Raw genomic sequence first — 25,317 nt, 5'->3', positions numbered from 1 at the left:
GAGAGAACCACCATTGTCCCTCTCTGACCCCGCCCCCACATACAGCATCACAAACCAGCAACCTGGGTGGCCCCGCCCTGGTGAACAACTAAGGCGCCACTCCTCATACATAACAGGCATGAACGGATCAAAACATGGCTCAAGAACAACTCAGAGCCCCTGAGACAATAAATCTAAGTGATGAAGAAATAGCCAAACTTTCAGATGCACAGTTCAAAACACTGGTGATCAGGATGCTCACAGAACTGGTTGATTTTAGTCACAAATTAGAGAAACATATGAAAGCTAAACTAATTGAAATAAATGGAAATACAGGAAACCAACAGTAATGGAAAGGAAACTGGGACTCAAATCAAAGGAGTGGACCAGAAGGAGGAAAAAATGACCAAACAGAAAAGGATGAAGAAACAAGAATTCAAAAAAATGAGGAGAGGCTTAGGAACTTCCAGGACATCTTTAAACGTTCCAACATACGAATTATAGGGGCACCAGAAGGGGAAGAGGAACAGCCATGAGTGGAAAACTTATTTGAACAAATAATAAAAGAGAATTTCCCCAATCTGGCAAAGGAAATAGACTTCCAGGAAATCCAGGAAGCTCAGAGAGTCCCAAAGAATGTGGACCCAAGAAGGAACACACCAAGGTACATCATAATTACACTAGCCATGATTAAAATGAAGAAGAGAATCCTAGAAGCAGCGAGAGATAAGGGGACAGTCACCTACAAAGGAGTTCCCATCAGACTGTCAGCAGATTTCTCAAAAGAGACCTTACAGGCAAGAAGGGGCTGGAAAAGAACTATTCCAAGTCATGAAATCCAAAGACCTATAACCAAGATTGATCTATCCAGCAAAGCTTTCACTTAGAATGGAAGGACAGATAAAGTGCTTCTCAGATAAGATCAAATTCAAAAAGTTCATCACCACCAAGCCTTTATTATATGAAATGTTAAAGGGACTTACCTAAGAAAAAGAAGATAAAAAAGATAAACAGTGAAAGGACAGCCAACTCACAGTTACTAACAACCACACCTAAAACAAAAGCAAACTAAGAGGACAGCTAGATCAGGAGCAGAACCATAGAAATGAAGATCTCAAGGAGGGTTAGCAACAGGGGAGTGGGAGGAGGAGAAGGGGGGAGAAGGTACAGAGAATAAGTAGCGTAGACGGTAGGTAGAAAATAGGGGGGGGAGGGCAAGAATAGTATGGGAAGTAAAGAATCTAAAGAACTTGAGACACGTGGTCATAAACTAAAGAGGGGGGAGGGGGGGGGGGGGGGGTGTGCAGGGTGGAGGGGAATGAAGGGGGGAATAGAACAACTGTAATGGCATAATTAATAAAATATATTTTAAAAAAAGAGGATGTGGAAACCATGAGAACCAGTCATAAGTGAAGGCTACACTCCCGACTGGTGCGGCTAACTTGGTTGAGCACCATCCTGCAAAGCAAAAGGTCGCTGGTCAATTCCCGATCAGGCACATGCCTGGGTTGTGGGCCGGTCCCATGTTGGGGTGTGTGCAAGAAGCAAGTGATTAAAGTTTTTCTCATACATCAATGTTTTTCTCTCTTCCTCTCTCTCTAAAAATAAGTAAACAAAATCTTAAAAATAAGTAAGGCTGTGGTGAACCAGGAAAGACGACATCTGTTATAAAAGAGGGATTTCAAGTGAGAAAGAAATCGCTCACTGCGTACCCAAACATAAACTGACAGCTCCAGGGAAAAGAAAAGGCGAACAGGGAAGCTGGCGGCTCACAGACGGCACAATTCCCAGCAAGTGTTAACTTCCCAGGTTACTGTGAAGGCTACGGTGGGAATAAAGAAAATGCCAGTGGAGCTCCTCTCAGCCTACAGTAATGCACGCATTTATGTTCAGGTGGTGAGTTTAAGAAACCTCTGAAACGTTCCATCTTGAAATCACGGGTTTTTGAAAGGGAGAATATTCTCGTGGGTCTGGGGCAACACAGGAGGTTCTGCAGGCACAAGAGTAAGTCTGATGGCTTCGCAGAGACTACTGCGCTTTCAGCAGAGTCACGCCGCTCCAGTGAGTGTGATTAAACAGTTAGCACGAAGGGACAGTGCTCAGGCCTGTCGCTGGGTTCTTTCCCCCAGGGCAGGGGTGTCAAACTCCTTTTCACCAGGGGCCACATCAGCCTCACAGTTGCCTTCAAAGGACCAAATGTAATTTCAGGACTGTGTAAATGTAACGATTCCTTAACTAGGGGCAAGGAGCTCGGTGCTGCCACTGGGTGGAAACAAGGTGCCGGGCTGCATAAAACAAGGTGGAGGGCTGGATTCAGCCTGTGGGCCTTGTGTGTGCCACCTGTGCCCTAAAGCTCAAAGGTACTTTCTTCCCTCAAAAAAGAAAATCCACAAAATTCCGAGGATGGGGGAGAGAGGCATCCTTTGCATTCTCTGTGCCACGCATCCCTGCCAAGGAGTGGAATTTTGTGGAATGTCTGTCAGTGCCTGAATGCCAGTCAAAACCCCGTGTTTCTTTCTGAAGCAAATTTATACACCACATTTGAAAAATTAAGAGCCGAACACATTCTAACTGTGCTCCATCTGGCTTTCTTGGACGCTAGAAAGCATCAGGGACCTCTGAGTCAAACCACTCGGCTCTGGCCAGCAGCTGGGAAGGGGCCAGTCTGGAGCCGCCCTGAGTGTGGAGCCACTGGGAGACCTTCCTCTCCAGCTTGGCGGGCGAGGGCACCAAGAAGAGGATGCAGGAGACCGAGCGTTGTTCACTTTCTCCCTTCTCCTCATCCTTTCTACCGTTTCAATTTTTTTAATTTCAGAAAGAGCAACCATGGCTCTCTTATCACCCTGCCCAGGACTGAGTGGAGGAAAAGAGAGTGAGACACGCTGCGCACAGGCTCCACAGGTCAGGAGCGTGTAAGTGGGCAGCTCAGGGCTTGGCACCCAGTAAACAACAGCAGCTGCTTACAAACACCGTCTCCACACTGAGCCCTGACCTCCTCCACAGGCACGACAGTCCCCACCGCCGCCCTGCGGCCAAGCCCGCCAGAAGTTTCCAGAAAGTACTGCCAGCTACACATGCTTTCCAGTGACCACTATGGAAAAATGTCAAAAGTGTGCATTAAGATAGCAAATTCAAGAATGATTTTTATGTTGTGTCGTTGCTATTGGGTTGTTTGGACAGCAGAAAATTATTTGAGAATGAGTTATTACCAACATTCCAATGATATCGTTTGCTGAGATTGGAACCTCTCAAAGCATGAGTTCATTTCTGACCTAAGTCTCTGCCCTCCCTCTGGATTCATACATCACAGAGAAGCAGGAGAAAAAACAAGTAGAAATGCAACCAAAGACGCCATGCAATTCTCCTTTTCAGCTGGATTCCCCAGTAGAACAGTACTAAAATATTCCAAAATTGGGGCAGAAAGCTCTACAAACTGCCATGCATTTGGCTTGACCTTTATTTTTTTTCTCCCTGAACAGATGAAAAAAAACAAAACAAACAAACCCAAATGCAGAAACACAGAACAGCTGTCTCCTGGAGCAGACAGCATCCCACTGCACACAGCCACACCCAGACACGGAGACACATACCAGCCTGGGCCCATCCCTGAGCCCAGGCTGATCGGACCGCTGCGGGTACTTCCTCAAGGGTCCTCCGAGCTCACGCTCTGATGTGAGAGTGGATGGGAAGCCACATGCTGGGACGGCGCAAAAGCCGCCATGTCCTGCAGGCCCTGTGAACGCCCACCCAACACTCTCTTCCTTGACCTCCCACGCAGGGACAGGACCAGAGAGGGAAGTTACCTTGCAGACAGCCGCCTGGAGCACTGCGTCAAAGCCCCCCTCCGGGGCATCGCGGTTCCGGGACACCCTCTGTTTCCGAACCTCCTCGTTGAAGCTGTCAACTCTGTCTGTGAGTGACAGCAGATGGCGGAACCCAAAGGATGGGACGCAGTTTGGGAATAACTTGTAGCTAGAGAGGAAGAAGAGAAGAGTCAGTTTTCCATCACTGTCTCTACATTTAAACAACCAAGTACTCTCGATTATTCACCCGGCACCTACTGTGTGCCCCTGGGGCCAGCATAGTGGGGAGAACAAAGAGAAATGGCATAGTCCCGACTCTGCAAACATCAAGTTCTAAACTGCAGGCAAGGCAGCCAGGTTGGAAGTGAATGGACAGAGAAATGGCTGAGAGGAAGCGCAGATGACAGTGGGCTCCCAGGCACGGAGGAAGTCGTCGTGGACGAGCCCCGATGCGAGGGACCAGTGGTTCGGGCGCCGCAGACTGGGCAGCGCAGCGGGAGGGCCAGGGACGCTGGGCAACGCTGAGAAAAGGCGATGTGAGCACAGGTGCTCTGTGAACCAGCTGCTCCGACTCGGCTGCTGCCATGGGCCAAGGGATCATGTCACCCCTTCATGTCAACCCACTTGGAGATCACCAGGGCGGCCTGGCCCAGGAGCCAGTGCTAAATGCAGCAGGAATGAAGATGTTCTTTATTCATTTATCCACAGTGCAACAATAAACTATCAGCTTTCCTCGATGCAAGAAATATCATTGAGAAACCCACCATTCCCAAATTGAAAATTATATCTGGAAATTTGGAAGCAGGGAAGTGCTGCCTCTTAATAGCAGGTTAATGCACAACATGGTTACATATCGGGCGATCGCACCTTGAGTCTGGAGTAGAAGTCCCCAGCGGCCCATTCCTGGAGGAAGTTGGATCCCAGTTGTAGTTCTAGGAGTTTCATATTTATATACAGGCCATGAAATAGGAGGGGAGGCCTTACACTGTTTCACAGATGGGTTCCCTTGGGGAAGGGGAAGAGCATCGGGCCCTGAGAGAAGAGCACATGCAAGAGCCCTGAGTGGGAAGGGAGTGTGGAGAGCCCAAGGCCAGGGCAAGGCCACTGGGGCTGCGGTGCAGTGGGCAAGGGCACGAAGGGCTAAGGAGAGGCTGGGGAGCCAGACTGGGCCAGGAGCCTCTGTTCCAGAACAGAAGATGAAAAACAAACATTAACCAGGAGGCCCGGGGGGGGGGGGGGGGGGGGGGGAGGCTTCATACCTCAACGCAAAGCCTGCAGCAGGGAGAGAAACAGGCTTGGCAACTGCTCGGTGCTGCCTGACTGCCACCGCAAAGCTACTGCCAGGGCAGGTCTGGACAGGCTCCCTCCAGAGGCAATTCTGTGCTTTCTGGGAGGGTGCGCCATTCTCTTCGGGACATACAGGGTCTGCTCCAGCCACCAGCCATGAGCAACCAGCTGGCTCCAGAGAGTGTCGACCCCGCTGGCACCTGCCCTCACTTCAGGGCCAGGGCCCAGAGGCTTTCCCCGCTTGCCGGTCCCTTTTTCCACGCCCTCCTCCTACCCCCAAACCTTCAACTGTGCCTTGTGCTTGGATAGGTCAGATTCCTGTAACCTGTGCCTGGGGCCGCCCAAACTGTTCATCCTGCCTCATTCTGCCATAAAAAGCAGGGTCATGGAAACTACTCGGCCATCCGGAAGGACCTGAGCTGCGGTCCCATCTGGGGTTCTGTGACACACAGACAGGCCCGGGAGGAAGTGAATAGAAACTCTCGCTTCCCCCTCTCTCTTCCTCTAAGCAGCTACCCGCTTCTGTGTTGCGCTGGTCGGGGACTTAGGACTCCGGGCATGTGCTGCCGGTCATGGTCAACCAGGCTGGTGAGGAAGGGAAGGTGAGCAGCAGAATGATACCAGCCGTTCACTGAGAAAACCAGAAAAACTGAGAAGTCCAGATAAATTAGCTCAGCGCTGTTACCTCTTCTCCTTCAGCCCCGCAAACAGCTTATAAGCATAGTTCACTGGTGCAGGCGAAAAGGCTCATATAATTTTTCCTTCCCCAAAACTCACCTACTAATAGCCTGCCGCTGACTGAGAGCCCCACCAACAATGCAAACAGCTGATTAACACACACGTTATATGTTGTATGTATTACATTCTGCATTCTTACAATGAAGAGCACTGTACTGCACACATTGACTGGACACATTTACTGCACTGCACACACCGACTGGACACATTTACTGCACTGCACAGACTGACTGGACACATTTACTGCACTGCGCACACACTGACTGGACACATTTACTGTACTGCACACACTGACTGAAAAAGACTCCGCAGCACGTGGGCCTGCAGAGTCCAAAGCTGTGCCGCCACGAAGGCCCCCACTGCGGACGGACCTGCGCTGGGCAGAGTCACTGTTAAGTCAGTAGGAACTACAAAGTGTGTTTGCCAGGGGAAGGCCTTCAGTACTGAAAATTTATTACAGCCAAGTTAGAGCCACCTCCCAGCTAGAGAAAAACAACCGCTGTTGAACGTCTCCGTGTTGAACGTCTCCGTCATCACAATACGATGCCACCCGTGACCAATGGTACCCCTTGAACAGCTGAGCGACCTGAAGATCTAGGTATTTGGGAGTCTCAGGCCAGGAAACCCGCCCCCTCCACCCTGTGTCTGTGCCACAGGGCCCCAGGGGTGCACCATGTACTGGGAGTTACCAAATTAAAGATTATGACCCAGGAAGACAAATAAAACATATGTGCCTACAGAACCTGGGGAGCATGTGTGTGTAAAAAGTGAACCTAATTTGCAGACACTAGATCTGGGCAAATCCAGGAAACAATGTAACACTTCCGGACAATATTGTGGGATCGTGGAGCGGACCAGCAAAGAGCTCCTTTCCTACTCTAATCACATAGAACTGCTGGATACAGCAGAATCTTTTTAAACGTTAGTATGTAGCCAAGACTTGAAGCCCAGCAAGGAACTCTCAGGCACAAGAAATGAAGAGGAAATCATCCAACGAATGAATGAACGTGAGAGTCGAGGCGGGAGGTGAGCAGGAGCTCACGCCAGAGGCTCCCCGTGGGTGAGGGCCCCACAGGGCCTTCAGCCTCCGGGCAGGGCTCTAATGGGGTCACAAGAGCCTCCAGTCTGTGGAAGGCCAAGCGTGGGCTAGGGAAGCAGAGTGTGATGAAGAGCTACCTTGTTGCTTAAATCAAAAACAGAAAAAAAAAAACCCCAGAAAAATTCCAGCCACTGGCCTGGGAAAGAGGGAATATCCACTCTGGGCCAAAAGCGAGATGAATCACCCATAAAAACTGCAGCTCCAGGCCGGAGTAAGTCAGAATTCACTACTTTTATGGTGAAAGAACCCCCAACTGAGAAATGAACAGGAAGACTAGTCCCAGTGACAATTGGAGGATCCTGGAAGCAGCAAACGTTAACCCCCTGCAGGGCAGCCAGCTCACCTGGAGCACTGGGAAACGTCAGAGACCCCACAAGAGACCAGCCCCTGGTGGGGGGGGGGCACCACCAGGTTAACAGACTGACGGGCTCCACAGCTCAAGAGGCAGAGATAACAGAATGACCTGAAGCACTTTAAAAATGAGGATGCATAACACATTCCAGGAGAGGAAGGAGTAAATACCAACGACCAGAACAGGGTATTATTAGGGGGAGGGAAAGTATGAAAAACAAAGTCTGACAAAAAACCAAGTCAAAAATACAGTCACCAAAATTCCAAAATGAAACTTCAGTGTCTGAGCTAAACAACTGAAGAACAAAATGGTAAACTGAAAGAAACTTCTTGCTCAGTTTAGGGGAGAAAAAGGAAAAACAGAGCTAGAAATTATGGGAGAGAAATTTAAAAACAACGAAGTTTACAATGAGAAGTACCCACATCTGGCGGTGTTAGGAAGAAAATGGGAAGACCAGGAGAGAGGAATTGAAGAGATAATGTCTGAGAATTTTCAAAAATGAGGACACATCTCTGAGCAAGCAGACCAAGTACTGCCATTTTTTGTGTGTATGGTGAGAACATTTAAGATCGACTCTCCTGACAACTTTCAAAGATGCAAGTATGCATTTCAAGCGTAGTATTGTTAACTCTCAATCCCAGGCTATACGTTAGATCCCCAAAGAGGTTCATCTTAACACTGGAAGCTGGTACTCTTTGACCTACATCCCCCCAAGCCCCCTCCCCCACCGCCCAGCCCCTGGTGACCCCCACTCTCCTGTCTCTATGAGTTCAGCTTTTCCAGGTCCCGAGTACAGACGAGACAGAACATGTATTCCGACAAGAGGCCAGCACCACTAATGAAAGTGCTCAGAACCGAAAGTGCTCAGAGCAGCAGACAGCACACCGGACTAATACCCCCCCCATCAGTGAGTATCAGGTGACTGCCCAGTGATACTGTTTGTCTTATTCGAACAGCAATTGAACAGTTTTAACCTGATGATTAAATCACTCTACATCTTTTTTCTCCTATGGCAGCCCTGGTACCACTTTACATCAGTTTTGGCATTTCTAAGATGGGAAGAAATGAGTCTAGAATTTTGAGTCTTTGGCAGAAACATCTGGCACAGAAGGAAGGGGGACAGATCTCAGGGAAGCCCCATGAAAAAGCGACTCCCTTTTGCCTGAGATGTCCCGAGCAGGTGCTTAAGTCACCTGCCCTGACTCCCCCGGACCCCAGACTTCCTGGGGGCTGTTTCTGCTGCTCCCACCACCACAGGGGAGAAAGACCCAACTGAAGATGCCATTGCAGCTTAAGGAAAACCCAGTGATTTTTCTCTCCACATTTGCTGAAGAAAAAGAATAGATAAGAATCACAACATCTACCAGCCAGACATGAAACCCAAAGCAGTAAAGTGGGCCAGCTGTGAGACAAGGAGTGGTGGGGACTGTGGTAGCCACACAAGCGCCATAAGCGCAGCTTTACTAGATCATCCAGCGTTTCAAGAAAACCTAGGAACCCTGGGTATTCATGGTTACTTTTTGTAATGTTGGTAACTAGTTCACACTGCCATTAAAATTCAGAAAGGCAGATAAACATATGAACAGTCTGGATCAGGCACAGCAGCAGCATGTCCCATAGCTTGCTATTTCCCCAGGGGCAGTGGGGCATCTCAAGGACACCCAGGGCACTGCACATGTGCCACTGCTTAGACGTAGGAGAGAATCTCAGCCTGCTCACCAAGCCGAAGGGTGACTCCCCCATGTGTTGCCCAGTTTGCAAAAGATAGATCTGCATAACTTAGATGTGAGCTTTCCTTCAAAACTGCTGTTCCTAGCTATATTTCCTGTCTTACAAGCAGCTTTTCAGCGTGCCTTAGACTCACTGTCACGATTTTTACTGTCTGCAACTGGCTCTGCCTTCTAGGGCTTGGAAAAGGGGCTCTGAATAAGGTGTAATAACCTGAATTCAAACGTGAAGTGCCCAGGGCCCGCCCTTCACCCTCCGCCAGCTTCCAGGGTGGCACCTCACAGTTACTGGGCGGTGCACAGAGTAATGGAGACCACCTGTCTGTCTGGAACCAGGGCTCAATCAGAGGGCAGAGGTGAAATGAAGCAGCATCACTATTCCAGGTAAACTGAAAAAAGTTTTGGTTAAGATGCTGGTGCTCCTGGTGAGCAGCAGAGCTTCTCCAACAACAGGACATGTGGTACTGGAACTCTGCCAAGAGGGGCCCTGGGGACAGGACCGAGGTAATAATGCCAACAACCACCTGCAGCCAGGACGAAGCTAAACTCAGTAAATGATGACACCTGGTGCTTCTCTGCGGTTAAGAAACTCAGACTTAAAATTGTTCTTATCTTAGTTTTTTTTCCTACCATTGTGTTAGTTCCCAAACCCTGGGGAAGACCTAAGTTAACATCCAACAGAGTGTTGCATCCAACAGGGAGGATTCAGAAGAACGTACACCACGCCACCAGCAGTCTGACCCAGAGCTAGAAGCCGTTGAGGCTGCCAGAGATGCACTGGGGTGCTGGACAGGCTCGGGGGCTTAAGGAGCATTCCACCTAGGAACAGCCAAGGAGATCGAGAATCGAAAAGCATCTCACAAGATGGAACGAGCCTGATCGCCAAGTCACCACCTACAGGAGAGCTGCAGTGGAAAACAGTTCAACCGCATTAGATTTTGAATGAACAAGAAAGAAACTCTCACTGTGTTAAGACACTGAGATCTCTGGCTTGTCTGTTACTGCAGCACGGCCTAACCTGACTCTAGCTATAGAAGTATCTAGAGGGCGGTGGTGGTAGTTTGGCAATGGGCGTTATTACTTACAACAGATGTAAGAAAAGTTTGTGTGTTGCAGTGTGATTTGGATGGGGGGAAAATAAGCATTATATCAATGGCCATGCAGATTCTGGAAGTCACTGGTCCTTTTTTTTCTTAATCTTCACCTGAGGATATGTTATTGATTAGAGTAAAAGAGAGATAGAGAGATATTGATCGGCTGCTTCCTGTACATGCCCTGACATGGGGATCAAACCCACAACAGCAGCACGTGCCCCGACTAGGAATTGAACCCGCAAGTTTTGGTGTATGGGACAACGCTCCAGCCAGCTGAGACACCCGGCCAGGGCTGGAAGTTGTTCGTCTGGATTCGGATGCCAAGCGAACCCCCTACTATTTGTATAATCTTAGGCAAGTTATTTACTCTAAGCCTCACCTTCCTCATCTTTAAAATATGGCACATATCTACCTTAAACACCTCAAAAGATCATGATATTGAATAAAATAACCCATGTAAAGTATGTAGTATGGTGCTTCGCACTTGGTAAGAACTTAAATCTGAGCTATTCCTTATCCCGCGGCATCTCAAGGCCTCAGTAAACAAAGCTGAATGTGGAGGTGAGGCAAGAAGTTGGGAGTTACCGCTCACTGCAGCCTCAGTGCATAATCCTGCCATTTAAAGAAACACTTGAAAGGCTGTAAGAAACAAGCCAACCTCGCAGAGGTTGTGCTAGGAGAGTTGGAGGACGTGATCCTCCACCCGCCTCCCCTAGCCCCCACACACTCCATGGCAGAGACTGGAGCACCAGTCCTGGTTCCTCATCTTCCTGGGCGCAGCTCAGTTTCCAGCCTCCTTGCTGGAACACGGTCCTTTAGATTAGAGCGTGGACCAGAAGAGGCCACGCCCCTCAGTCCTGGCCTGTAAGATCATCTGATGAGCAACCCTCCAGACACTATGAGCTGCGAAGGCACGTGCAGGGCATGTGGAAGATGGTGGGGTCTGGGCCCGAGACTCACTTGGAGGAGAGGCATCTACTGATCAGAGACCCACACGCACTTAGGTCGGCAGGAATCAACTTCCATCACGTTGAAGCCATTAGGCACTTTCGAATTTGTTGTAGCAGTTAGAAACTCCTGTTCTGTAATAATGCGTCAAATATTTTCTACTTCGAGTACTTACGTTGGAAAAAAATTATACCTTTAAAACACAGGGTTTTCCTTTTGTTTTGTCAAGGTAAGTTGTAGTAATTTGTGTGCACAATAGGGACAGACTTTGAATTCATTTATCCTCAGCACCTCAGTCACTTCAAACAAGGGGCACGTTTAAGTTGGTCTGTCTTCTCCCTCCGTGCGCACCAGGGTTCATCACTTCCTGAGAACATTCTCTAAAGCCTATTAATGCAGCGAAGAGTCCCACGTCAGGCAGTCAGGGAAAGAGGTGAATTCTGATCAGCAACCTCTACGCAACCTCATGACAGTTCACTTCTTCACCCAGAGTGGGAAGACAGCACTGGGTGACCACTGATCAAGTGAAACACGTAAGCCTGGTTCACCCTCCTAAATATGCCCCCGCTCCAGTCCTTTCTTTGGGCTAAGTTCTCCTGTTACTCCATCCCCCCCTTCCTTAAAGATGCAACAGAGGAAGCGGATCACTTACCCAATGCACGGGTTGGTCTGGTACCTTGGGGCTGTGTAGGAGAAAGGAGAGACGTTCTTGTCCACAAAAGAGCCAAACCCCAACCGGAAGTTGCTGGTGAGCTTCCTCATCTCCTCGGCGAGCTTGGTGCCCAGGCTGCGTATGTTGTCCAAGTCATCCTTCATGGAGAGGGAGAGGTCCATCAGGTAGTACAAGTCCACGGGATAATCCTCCACCTGTCGAACCTGCAGCTGGAAGGTGGTCTTGTCACCTGTGCCAACAGAGAGGCTGTGCATGTTACAGGTCATCCAACTCGCAGGAACTGAAGGGAGGGACTTCACTTTCAAAGCTGGTCCACCACTCACTTTTCTCTAGAGACTGTGTGCCTCTGGAGAAATATTTTTCCTTGGAAGCAGAGTGACAGAGGGGAGTATGAGCACCAAGGATGAAGCCCTGGGTTCTGCACCCAAACAACTGGCTCAGCATTTTAAAGGAAACTCTTCAACGCCCAGTCTCTTCAGTGGTGTCCTGTTTCCTCAGGAAAAACGGCACTTGGGTCGTTGGTGGACAGTGAACCAGACAATTCCATGGGCACAAACTGGGTGAGAGTAGCCCGCCAACCACACACCAACTCCGGAGAAAGGCCCAGCCACGGTGGGAACGTGGCCAGGAGAGAGTACACAGGTGTACGTGACACAGAAAACGGGGTGAAATCAACAAAAGAGAGGCACAGACACGAGTGAGGTGGGGAAGACAGAGCGCAAGGCAGTAGTGGGGGACACAAAGACAGTTCCTAAAACTCGGCCTCCATGCTGGTGCCACGGCACCTACTTCTATGCCTCTAGCCAGTTATCCAACAACAGTATGGAGTTCCACGGCCGGCTTTAGCTCAAACAGCCACTTCGCCACGGCAGACAACAGGGTTTAGTTCCTGGGCACTGGCTGTGTTGGAACAGCAAAGACAAATCATTATCATCAGAAACCACACGTGTAAATACAGAGAGACGGGCTCCAAATTCTGGCCCCATCAAAAGGGGGAAAAAGAAAGCAAGAAAAAAACACAACTAGATTTGTCCGCCAGAGACAAGAAAAAAAATAATTTTTGGTTTTACCATAAGAGAGTCAACAGACAGCGGAAAGGGGAATTCATTCAGAAGAAAGAACAAAGAAAAGCCAGTGTCTGGGAGGTGTGGCTCCTGCAACGTCACCCCCAGGACGCACAGAAAGGCCCACTCGGTACCTGGTGGACTCACACCAGGACAAAGAACCTAAATCGCTTATAATCTCTACAAACACATTCGTTCAGATCCAACTTCAAGAAGCAAATCACATGAAATAACTGTATCTGCCCTTGGGTTCATTAGCCCTTCAGAGGCAACAAGAGATGTCCTTGAACTTTATGGGTAGAACATCTGTTCACACACCTTTGGAATCTGGAGGTTTTCCATGTGTTCACAGGTGCAATAGCAAAGGTGGCCACTCCTGCCCGAGGGGCCCAAGCCTGACCTGCCGGTATCGCGTCTCAGAGAAACCCAGCCTTCACCTCCAGCTGACAGCTGGCAAGCTGCAGCGTTCTTGAACTTGCCAGAAAGGCAACCCAATGCTCTGAGCTCCCTCTCCTCCCACCCTGGAAAAGACGTCCTTCATGAATTAGATCATCCAGAATAAAATGATCCAAAGATTTTAGTCCAAGTTGCAGTTGTCTCTCGTTTAGGGGTGCAACCTGAGCCTCAATTTCCTTCAACAAAAAAGTAAAAATAATAACAGCGCTGATTAAGGTTTGAAGCCCCCACAGGGGACAGAAGTGTTCTGTAAGCAGCCAAAGCCTGTAGACTTGAAGTGCGAGTAGCATAATTACGATCCGCAGCCGGAATGACAGCACCGCGCCTGCTTCCTCTGCCTGTCTCTGCATGTACTGTCCCAGCCGCCTAAAGCCTGATGTGTTGTAGCTCAGGTTGCCTGTTGGTATAAGCCTGTTTTTAAAACACCATCAGAGTCTGACTCAAATGGAGGAGTGTTTGAGATTTCTCCCAGAAGGCGTTCTGAACCGCTGCAACGTCTGTCTCCAGTTCCCGTCAGGCAGACCGAGTAGGGTCCCCCCCCAAGGGGGCCACGGCACAGTGGGGGCGAGGGGGGAGGGAGACCTAGGAAGAGGGAGCCCCTCCTTGGCCTTCCCATGACAGACCACAGACTCCAAATGGCCAGAGCCTGGAATCACGTTCCCTCTGTCCAGTCCTATGACCTTTTCACAGGGTCTTCTGCATTTTCTGTCACCTGTGCCTTTCCTCCTAAGTTCCCAGCTACACCTTCTTTTATTCAGCCTTTCCACCCTTCTGTGGATTACGAGTAAGTAAAGATGCGTGACTTAGGACCAGGAAATGGGGAACTGGTTTGGACTCAGGGAGACACCCATGGGAGGGAGCGGGACACTACCCTTGGAAAGGGGAGCTGGGTTGGAACTCAGACCTTGTCACCAAGGACTCAGAGACCCTGGGGCTTCTTTAAACTTGCAGCTCAGTTTATGTATTAGTAAAATGGCAGGATGTTCATTACTGCACTGGTTTAAAGAGACAGTGTACACAAACACCAGACAAATGCTTCTCCACGAGGAAAACTGCGGCCTCGGTTCCTCCAAAGTCAATTGCTAAAGGGAGTAATAGCACTGATGGTCAGAACGAGGGTTTATTGCTCCCTCAACCAAGCCTAATTTTAAATGCTACAAATGGGGGAAATTATCCCCCATTTCCTGTGGGGATTAAAAAGAGACAGAAATTTCTGCCAGAAACTTCACTGTGAAGGGCTGCAGCCTTGTGCATTAAATTTAACTGCAAATTTTCCAGACATGAAGGCAAAGACAAACAAGGTATGATTTATAGTTTCCCTGTATACTAAGAGGGTATCTATTCTGAAGTGAGAAATGGTTTCTACGAGAAACTGACCACTAAGAAAACATGTGCACCCACGTGACAAAGAGGCTGCAAATGTTAAAAGAAATATTTCTCCCATTTCCCCAAAAGGGAGTAATAGCACTGATGTTCAGAACGAGGGTTCTACCCTCAACCAAGCCTGATTTTAAATGCTACCAACTCCTCAGTGGGCCTCGGCAGGAATGGAATGTCCCGTCAGCAGATTTTGGAGGGAGCAACATTCCCGGACCCGTTCTCAGTGTGGGAGTTCAGCTACGATGCACCGACTCCCCAACGAGGGTGGTCCCCACAGTTAGCAAACTGACAGGGAAGCCGTGGCCATGTGCAAGGTGCCCTCTCTGCTGAGAAAAGGTCTGGGCCACATTTACAACCTCAGGGGGCGTGTCCAGAGACCATGCACACTTACCCACACTCCAACAGACATCCAGCCCCCAGTCCTGTGCCACCTGAGGCTTTAAACCAGTCACCACCTGCCCTGTGTCTGCCAGGTGCAGAGGCTGCCTCGCCTCCGCTGTGGGTGCTGGGTCTGGGTCTGTCTCTGGCGACACCATCCCTGCCCACAAGCCCCTCCCTCTCTCCTCTCCACACAAGCCCCTACAGGCTAATCTCCCTGGGTGGCTGCACCCCTCCCCTCTGGGGACATTCCACATAATTCCTGCCTCAGGCCAACAGCAGGATCAGAGAAATAGGATGAAGCAAAATCCAAAAAAAAAAGCTGATTGCCTTGCACCTGTGAGGATGCAACTACTCCTGCAAGCAGCCCCTCTGGTGTCCTGGTTTTCCTCTTTTCAAAGCACCCACCCCAACTGTGTTTTCACAGAATTCCTGACACTGCTGGGTTCTTCCCTGGAGGTTCCCCCCCCCATAATCAGGTATCAGCTCAGGAATCTACCTGAAATGGATTTTATTTTTTAAAGTTTCCTTCTCTCTGCCCTCCCCTCAATAAAAAGTGAAAACTTCCTTCCTTGGGGACATGTAAGCGATGGCAAACATTTCCGGAAGAAATCTCCAGCAAGAACTTTTAATTTTTTAAAGAATGATTATTTTTTCAAATGTTAAGATAAAGTAGTACCTCAAAAGATAAAGACTCTTGCCATCCTCAAATAAACAAAGTTTTTGATGCCCCCGAGTTACCAGAAACTGAAAGAATGCAAACATAAAATACAGCTACGTTACATACAACAGGACTGCAGCGGAGCAGGGAACTAGGGTGCTCCTGCACACGTCAGCTCTGCAGCAGAAGGTAACAGCACCCCAGAATCAAGCCCGGACCCAGGACCAAGGAGTGGCCTCCCTGGTCTAGGGCAAGCCCGCTACGCTGCCCCACACCCCGCTCCCCATCCCGAATCCTGACTCTGGGCAGTGGGGCCCTGGCTGCCCTCCACAGCGTCTGCCCCAAGCATTAGCGCTCAGCATTCATAGTTTCCTCGAAAATAACCCCGTCTGGGGCCGTTGGAGCTGCTGCAGCAAGTACCATAGATTGGGTGGCTGCTACACAACAGGAATTTAGTCCTTGCACTGAAGAAGGCTGGACATCCGTGCCAGCACGACTGCGTGCTGGGGGCAGCCCTCTACAGTTACAGACTGTCCACTTCTTGCTATGTCCTCACGTGGCAGAAGGGCACCCCGGGACCTTGGTTTTTGTTACAGCACTGACCTCATTCATTAGGGCTGCACCCTCATGACCTGGTCACCTCTCAAGGCCCTACCTCCTGGTGCAGTGGGAGTGGGGGTTAAGATTTCAACTCATGGATTTCAGGGGACACAGACATTCACTCTACAGCAAGCCTCTTATCCTCCCCACGAAGCCTTTTTTTTACATGTGCACTGTCAGTCGGGGCGACAGAACCACACCTCAGTCAGATAACGGCACCTACCAAGCAGCGCAGAGCGGCCCAGAGACTCACACCAACAGGTGCCCCACCCCAGCCCGTGGCTCAGCAAGCAGTGTGGCGCCAGGGCGGCCGCCTTCCTGGCTGCAGCAACTCGCTCTGGTTACGGGATGTGTCATCGCTGGGAAAAGCTGAGAAGGGCACACAGGAACTCCTCACTATTGCTGCAACTTATGAATCTAAAATTACTTCAAAATAAAAAGTGTTAAGTTTAAAAAAAGACTACCCATCAAGGATCCTTTTTCAGAGAGGCTGAGTGGGGCAAACGATGACTTAAGTAAAGCCTTTCTAATTGCATCAGCTCTAGCTTTTTACCATTTCAGTAAACTTTATTCCAAAGTTTATGTCCTTTCTTAAGGGTTTTATGTCCCTGGTTAAGGATTTTTTAAGATTGCTATCCTGACATTTTCAGGATTGAAAACAAAATGGAAACTATGATCCTGTGTTTACACAAAATCCCGCTTGAAGTCTGGCAATTCCTCAGAAAGCTAAACACAGAACCACCACGTGACCCGGCAATGCTGCCCGCCGTGTCGTCAGGATTATTGAAAACACATGTCAGCACGGAGGTTGTGCGTGGACATCGGCAGCAGCGTGAGTCAGAACAGCCCTGGAGCGGGAACACCCCAACTGGCCATCAACTGAAATGTCGTACATCTAGTTATATGCAGTGGAATATTATGTGGCCATAAAAAGGAAGTCCTGTTATATACTATAACATGGGTGAATCTTAAAAATAGTTTGCAAAGTGAAAGAAGCCAAACATGAAAGGCCACACCTTATATGATTTAAATGAAATGTCCAAGATAAATAAACCACAGTCAGAAAACAGACCGACGGCAGTTCGAGGGGGAGGGGAAGGACCGGGAGGGCCGGTGAGCGGCTGGCGCAGGGCTTCTCGGGAGTGATGAAGATGCTCTCGGGTCAGCAGAGGTGAGGGCTGTGCAGCTCTGCAAACAGACTGCAGGCCACCAACTGTGCACTTTAAAAGGGTGAATTGTACGGTACGTGAATGACATCTCAATTAAAAAAGAAAAACAAAATTTAAAAATCCTGCTTAAAGTCGAGGGAAATGCTTCTTTTGTTTTTTCCCGGGCTTATCCTTGAACAGTAATTTTGCCTTGGTGAAGTCTCTTGCGTTGTGCGGAGGCTTGTCTTTGGCTAGTCTGACAGAAGGCTGGCGAAGCATTCCATTTCACTCAGCAAACATCTATCACGATGAGGTCTGGGGAGCAGGGCAAGGCAGGAGAGGCAAAAGCGATGCCGAACATGCACGATGGAAAAACCCAGTCACTGCGTAGCTGACGCCTCCACCAGAGTCAGGGGTCATTGCTTTGAGGTAAGTTTGCACATGATAAACTGCAACATACCATTTTCTCCCCCCAAATAAACAAATATCCAGGGGTTTGTCTGGACTTCTCTTTAATACGAACATTTTCAAAATGTGAAGAGGCATCATTGATTTTAAGTGCTTCTATATTTGAGAAACATACCCACAAGGTTCTTGACCTTTCAGAATTCATATTTTCATCAGACCTGCTCCTGGTCTTCATCCCTACAGACGGGAACGTCCTCACTCTGAGTGTCTGTGCAGGGCAGCCAGCCCTCCCTCACCCTGGCCTCCCAGCACGGGGCTGGCCATGGCCATGCTGTCCGCAGGGCCAGGGCCCCACACGGTGCCCAGAATGAGTCTGCACACACACAGGATCCCGTTCCCCATTTTATTCACCGCACCAGGAACTGTATCCTAATACTTAGCAGGAGATGTGACTACGCCGAGGAAGGCAAATTTCTTTTTTCTTTAGTGGAGCATATGTTGAGCTCTCCACGTAACAAATATTGCACATAAATTTAATGTCGAGAGAACTCTGCCCGAGGGGGCGGCCCTCACTCTCCTCACCTCTGTGGCTCCTCTTTGGGGGCTGTCTCAGAAACCAGTTGATAAGTCAAACCAAACAACAGTTTTCCCACCTTAGAATCACACCTTACATCTGATTGTTAAAACCAGAATGAAAGCTGACATCTCTGGCTTGGTGTGACCTCAACTCTTCCCTAAGAGAGACTGACGGTGTGCTACCTTGTAGGGCGTCTCCTCGAGAGAACACCACAGGCTCTGGGGGCCATCCCGGACGAGGGGTCCCGGGGACACGAGAGCCTCCCTCCCTCAGGGCGACCCCGACACCAGACTCTTTCGGAGGTGTGAATTTTCCTCCTTGTTTTCGGGTAAAAACTATATACAATTATAAATATAAGTGGATGAAAAATATGAACATGTGAATAAAGACAGAATCTAGTAAAAAAGAAAAATAATATTGTGTTAATCTTTTCAAAATTTTCTTTAAGTTACTGTTACCCTGTTATTACAAAAAAAAGGAAAATGTATTATTCACCTGTTGATAACCATTCTCATCCTACACCACGTTCCAATACCTCAAGTCTCCCACAACTCCTACCTCCCTTCTGGGTGAAAGCCCTTGACCCTGAGCCTGCCTGCACAGGATATGAGTTATTTGTCCGTACAGAAGGTCACCAAACATGTGCCCACATACAGGCCGGCTGGCTTTCCTGCCCGCTCACACAACTTGGCAAGGGCTCCCTCCCTTTTCTCTCTCAGCTCGGTGTCTCCCCACACAAACAGGCTGAGTCACTTACAGGGAAATGACTTACAAAACCAGCAACTTCCACTAATCCCGGCACGAATGAATCCCTGCACTGCCCCGCAGTCTGTGCCCCTCTCCAGCAGGGCCATTTACATCCTTCTTTGATTCCGTATTTCCAAGATAATTCAACAGGCAAATAAAACATGTCTCAAATACATGGTAACTCAGAGCTCTTTCTAACAGGAACAAGCAGCACTGTCGAGCACTTCCGATGGGCAGAGCCGTGCTAAACAAATTCACTTCTGAGACACCGAGAATCCCTATTCAAACCGGCACCTGGCTGAGTCTCTAGCATCTACATCTCTGCCCATTACACTTCGAAAACAATGATTTTAACTTTTTTAAACTGCATTTATACAAAACAAACTCATTTAGGCCTCCAAACGAAGCTGTGAAGAACGAAAGCGAGAAAGACCTGGAGATGCCAAGGCTGGGAAACGGCCGGGGCCCCGGGGCTGGCGCAGCGCCTGGGGCGGCACCCACACAGCAGCCAGGTCTCTGTCTTTGCACCGCGCCCAGTTCCCAGGAAACCTGAGCAAGCCATCTAGAAACAGTGACCGCCAAAGGTTTCCTAGACGATGGCATAGGGGGAAAAGGCTACGATCAATGGAATTTGGAAAAATCCCTTCTCTCAACAATGCGATGCTTCTTAATTCAGCGCCGTGCACATGCATCTTTCGACATCCAAGGATTCGAACACTCGGAGCAGTGGACGGCAGGAGTGGCGACTACAAACAGCGATGAGCCCCGCAGCCACAAAGGCCTGTGGGGTGAGTCAGTTCGCTGCCCTGACAGGGGAGCTTGGGCAGGTCACTCTCACGTGTAAGACGGTGTTCACTACCTGGGGGCAGATCAAGTATTCAGTTCAGAGTGGGTGTGCAAAGCTGTTACCTTCCTTATATTACAATCAACTCTGGGGCCTGCAGGGGCTCCAGGGTCATAAAACAAAACACTCCTACTCTAGAAGTTTGTCCCTTCGGAATGTCACTGACTTAAATGGAATCTGCTGACAGGCACAAGTACATTTCCCCAGAAGCTGCACCTTCCCTGAGCAACATGCATTCACTCCATCCTCCCATCGAAAACTGTAACACGATTCACGACAGCCGAAAGGCAGAAACTACCCCAGGGCCCAGTGATGGATGAGTGGATCCACAAAGTGCAGCACAGACACGCAGCGAATGTAACCCAGCCTTAAAACCACAACTGACACGCCCTGCAGTGTGGACGGACCTCGAAGGTGCCACGTGGAGTGCAATCGGCCGTCACACAAGGACGAACACTGCACGAGTCCCCTGATCTGAGGTCCCCAGAGCGGTCACACTCGCGGAGGCGGGAAGTGGAAGGGTGCTTGCCGGGGGCTTGGGAGGGAGAGAGGGAATGAGGAGCCATTATTTAATGGGCACAGAGTTTCGGTTTGAGAAGATGTGTGAGAAGTTCTGGAAACGGACTGGGGTGACGGTTGCACAACATTGTGAGTGAACTTAATGCCACTGAACTGTACAGTTAAAAATGGTTATTACAACGATAAATTTTATGTCGCATACATTTTTCACCACAACTTTAAAAATGACAAAGCGATGCTGCCCTGCCCCAGGGGCCCTGCATGCTGCTTCTTGGGGTCTGGGCCTCGCCTCCCCCACCTCCCCAACCCCCCCGCCTGCCCCAGCTCACTTCCTCGTCATTCACGTGTCCCACCTCAACGGCACTCACCGGGCCGCAGGCTCACAGTGATGTCCTGGGGCGTCATCTGGATGACGTCTGAGCCGGCAGGGCCCGAGCCCTTGCTGCTGAGAGGCAGGCTCCGCAGCACCTGGGTGACGCTGGCTGGGCTCTCCAGCTCCTCTCCACAGCCGTTTCTGACCAGGTTTGCCCTCAAGTCACACCGGGAGGTGACTGACCGCAGGCTGCCGAAGTTCTAGGCAAAGAAACAGAGAAGAGAGCAGGCGGTGGTCAGACTGTCTCTCCAGGACACCTCCGGTTGTAGACACACCACCATCTGGTTGACCTCGAGCCCTCGACATTCCATTTTCATTGTCTGGAAATGGAGAAATGATCATCTGTACCCCAGATACCCCACCGAGCATTAAGAGGACTGAGGGGCTGGAAATGAAAGCATTTTGTAAATGGTACACACGTAATAAAAATGTTTGGTTTCATGGTTTGGTTCTTTTTTTAACCCTCACCAGAGGATAACTTTTTCTTCCATTGGTTTTGGAAAGGGATGGAGGGAAGGAGAGAGAGAGAGAAACGTTAATCCGCTGCTTCCTGTATGTGTCCCAACCAGGGATTGAACCTGCAACCTAGGTATGTGCCCCGACTGGGAACTGAACCCGCAACCTTCCAGTGCAGAGGACGAAGCTCCAACCAACTGAACCAGCTGGCCAGGGGCTGTTTCATGGCTAAGTTAATGTTAAAATGCACCTTTAAAAATGTGCCTAACTGTCTACATGATTGGCGTGAGAGAATAACTGAAATGGTCATAAATTGTACAGCTAAAATTTTTTGAAAGAAGTAAGTATCCGAGTTAGTCATCACTCGGGCGATCGGCAGCTCCCCCGGGAACTGTTCACGTGTCTGTTCTGCAGACACCGACGCTGCACAGCCACCAAGAGCTCAACGTCACAACACATACTGTATCCTTATTTGACCTGGGGGTCCACTTCTAGAAATTTAACCCAAAGACAAAATCAAAAGAAAGGGAAACTTGATAGGATCTGTACTACAGTGTTATTTAGAATAATATAATCTTACAAATTTGTAAACCTAAATCCCTAAACCATAAGAAAAACATGGTTTATCACTTCAACAGATAGCACAGCCATTACCAATGATTATGAAGACTAAACAGAGATTTCAAAACATTCATACTAAGAAAAAAATCAGAAAATATAGTTGTCTCTGCATTAGAGTTCAAAAAAAACTTTAAAATGAAGACAGTTGAGGTATTAGGATAGAGGAACTAAAACGATTATTTTTCTTTTTTATCTGTATTGCTGTTTGAACAATAAAGCCACAGTGATAAGAAAAATAGTTCTTTTCTTAAGATGACTTGAGGGGGGCAGGCAGCAGGGTGACCCAACCTAATGTGGGGCACCACAGCTTTGAGGCCATTAACTTTAAAATTAAATAACATCCTTCATTTTAATACATGGCGAAAGGAAATATTGATCGTTTTCCGGTAACGAAAATTTAAATGACAAAGCAAACCCAGGATTCCTTCCAAACACCTTTCACTGACAGATGTGAAAACCAAGGTCACCTCCTCCCGTTGGCTGGGTGCCAGCCACTGCTGTGCTGGGTGACGCTCGTGATGGCGGGAGCAGTCTGGATGCCGGCCTTCTGCTCCCCTCTGCGGCACTTGGCCAGAAAGCCTCGGGTGGCTCAGGGGTCCCGTGACGGCTGTCAGGAGCCACACTACTGGCCGACACACAGACATGCAGAGGGACTCGTCCCTGGTCATGACTAGGACGCCCCAAAGCTAGTCAGTGTCTGTTGTGGAGTCTTTGCAAGATTCAAGACCAAGAAGTCAAGCAGAATGACTTCGTTGTATTTCTAAAGAAGTAAAACCAAATGTGCTGTTCTGGGCCTCTGCAAGGTTTTTTTGGTTTTTGTATGTGTGTTTTATAGCTGGATTTTTTTAAACTTTCTGTATCGAACCCTTGGAGATCTTGTCTATCGAAACCTTGGGGACTGTGCCATAGGTGTAGCTGGCTCCACAGCTACACCTAGTTCCACTTGTGCAACAAGGAGAGAACCGTGACTATTCCAGCTTAAAATGAGTATCCTTGAAATTACATAGGGACTTCAAAGCTAGGGTTTCCAAAACGGGGTTCCGAGTGGCCAGGATTGACTCTGATGTAACAATTCTAATGAAGCAGTAAGAAGCCCCAGGTGTGGGGGAGGGCGAGTCAACTTCCTGCGGGCCCTGCGGCCATCGGTCTGCTGTCCCTTGCTGTCTGGAGCAGAGGTCTAATTAACTGTCCAGAGCTGGAAGGGCTCAGGGACTTGCCTGCTCAGAGCTTACTCGGCTGGAGAACTTCCTAACGTCTTGTTGACGCACTGGGCCTTGCTGCCAGCTCCTCCAGTTCTGAGGAGCTGCTGATCCTCGGTCCACTTCTGATTGCCAAGGTGCACCTGTCTTGACCAGTCTGGGCAGATCCCTGCCACCAGGGGTTGGCAAGGAAAGCACCTTCAGTCTCCTCAGAGTGAAGGGAACACCCGATGCCCCTCCCACGGTCTCCAGCAACTCCTACTCTGGAACAGACTAGGTCAAAAAGCCAGTCTGCTTCACTCTGAGTAGGAGGCGGTTGCACAACTCCTTATCCACAGCCTCAGCCACTGGCCTTCAGGGTGGTCACCGAGATCATCCCCTACTGCCTGGACCTTCTTGGCTATCCTGCCCAAAGGGGTTTTTGATAGACTACCAGTCCTTGATTATAAGAGACCATTCTGCGTGGCGTGGGCCCAGCTCCCACTCGGAAAGGCCAGTGGAAAGCCAGGTCCGGCACACAGGACCCACGCCCACAGACAGGTTCTCCTGTGGGGAATCAGGCCTGCACTGTACCTAGGCCATGAGATTTGCTTTTTGATAAAACTTCCTCACCCTGAATTAAGGCAGAAAACGTTTAATGACTATCTTTAAAGTAACTTCCTAAAATCTATGTTAAACCTTCCAAGGAGGAGTGTAACCAGTTCAACCACTTTTCCCTTTGCATTTGCAAATATCCTTCTTCTGTGATGTAATTAGCAACATCCGTTCCTTTATTTTTTGTAAAATCAAACCTGTGCAGAGTAAACCAGGACCACCCTCAATGTAATGTGCCCAGAAAAGCAATAAAAGCCTGTCAAGGCAAGGGTCAGTGTGCTCTCCCCTTGAGAGAGTGGCCATGCTGTCCCTTTTCCTCCACAGACCACAGTAGTCCTTGTGAATTTCTCATGTATCTCACCCACAATGCCGTGGACACTGAGGGCTGGTGTCTGCATCATTTGATGGAGGATTTGCACAGGGCTACTGCTGGTCAGGTCAGGGAAGATGTACCTGCTGGAATCATTAGAAGACTCAAAGTCCAGGTCTTACTTCCCAAACTCGAAGAACTCAGAGGCAGCCCTCACCTATGCCAACTGCAACCTTGTTTGTGTAGCTGGCTTTGCTCACTGCACTCTGGGGCTTCTTTGTTCTCTAGAATGTTAGGAGAAAAGCCCTCTTCATCCCCTCCTTTGGTGGCAGTGTTCCCCCTCTTTCTCCTTAGTACCAGTCTCCAAGGCTGTGGTTGAACCTCACCTCCGAAACACATGACTTTCCTGAAGTTTGCTGCACCAGCAGGGAGGGCCAGGAACTCCTGCAATGCTCCTGGTTCTCAGGGTAAGAATGATGACTGCCCACGTAAAAACTGCAACTTGCAGGATGACTTCAGAAGTGCCAACCAGTCAGTAATATGACAGTGCAGGCAGCCCCCTCTCAGCAGCTCCAGCTTTACTGACAGGTGCAGGAGCTGCACCTATGGTGGCACCTGCACCAAATTTAGGTCTGATCTCAGTGCCATTCACCTGTATCATCAGTTTGTCAAAATCCTATTTCACAAAGGTCAATTTCTTGCTACTTGGGCCAGGCCCAATGGCCTTACTGATGTGTTCAACAGGCCTTCAGACACCCTTAACTATACATCAAATCTTGTCTTTTTTTTTTTAATATTTTATTTATTTATCTTTAGAGGGGAAGGGAAGGAGAGAGGGAGAGAAACATCAATGTATGGTTGCTTTTCGTGCGTCCCCTGCTGGGAACTGGCCTGCAGGGAACTGGTCTGCAACCCAGGCTGTGCCCTGCTGGGTCGGGATTGTCTGGTTCGCGGCCCGTCAATCCATGGTAGCTCTTGTCTTTATTTCAGAGTGTTAAGGCCCCAAAGACACCAGCTGAGTCACCCCTGGGCAGGGGAGGTCTGAAGAACCTTCTGAGGGTATTCCCGCCACAGCTGAAGGCCCCTATGGCGCTGAGTCTGAAAATGACCACAGTTAATTTCTAGCCATAGGTTCTCATTGTCCAAGAAAAGGACAGAGTGCATGGCAGATGCCAAAGGAAGTGTTACTCCACAAGCTCAAGGGCCTCTCCTTTATGCCCTTCAAATCCTTTCTGGATATTTTTATTTTAAACAAGGACATGTGCACATTTAAAGGGAAGAA

General features: G+C 49.2%; 1 protein-coding gene across 1 annotated transcript in view; it reads right to left on the bottom strand.

The window, feature by feature from the left end:
- ITGB5 (integrin subunit beta 5) overlaps positions 1-25,317 on the bottom strand; it is a 112,835-nt gene that overhangs the window by 70,849 nt on the left and 16,669 nt on the right. The window contains exons 3-5 of the mRNA XM_037132133.2: positions 20,851-21,055; positions 11,680-11,929; positions 3,783-3,951 (exon numbers count right to left, since the gene is read on the bottom strand). Of these exons, the coding sequence (XP_036988028.2) occupies positions 3,783-3,951; positions 11,680-11,929; positions 20,851-21,055 (624 nt within the window). The remainder of the gene's footprint in view (positions 1-3,782; positions 3,952-11,679; positions 11,930-20,850; positions 21,056-25,317) is intronic.

This window comes from Artibeus jamaicensis, unplaced genomic scaffold, assembly GCF_021234435.1.
Source record: "Artibeus jamaicensis isolate MK-2021 breed Jamaican fruit bat unplaced genomic scaffold, CSHL_Jam_final contig_793, whole genome shotgun sequence".
Lineage (NCBI taxonomy): Eukaryota > Metazoa > Chordata > Mammalia > Chiroptera > Phyllostomidae > Artibeus > Artibeus jamaicensis.
The sequence above is the reverse complement of the archived record's forward strand: the minus strand, read 5'-3'. Positions and strand labels throughout refer to the sequence as shown.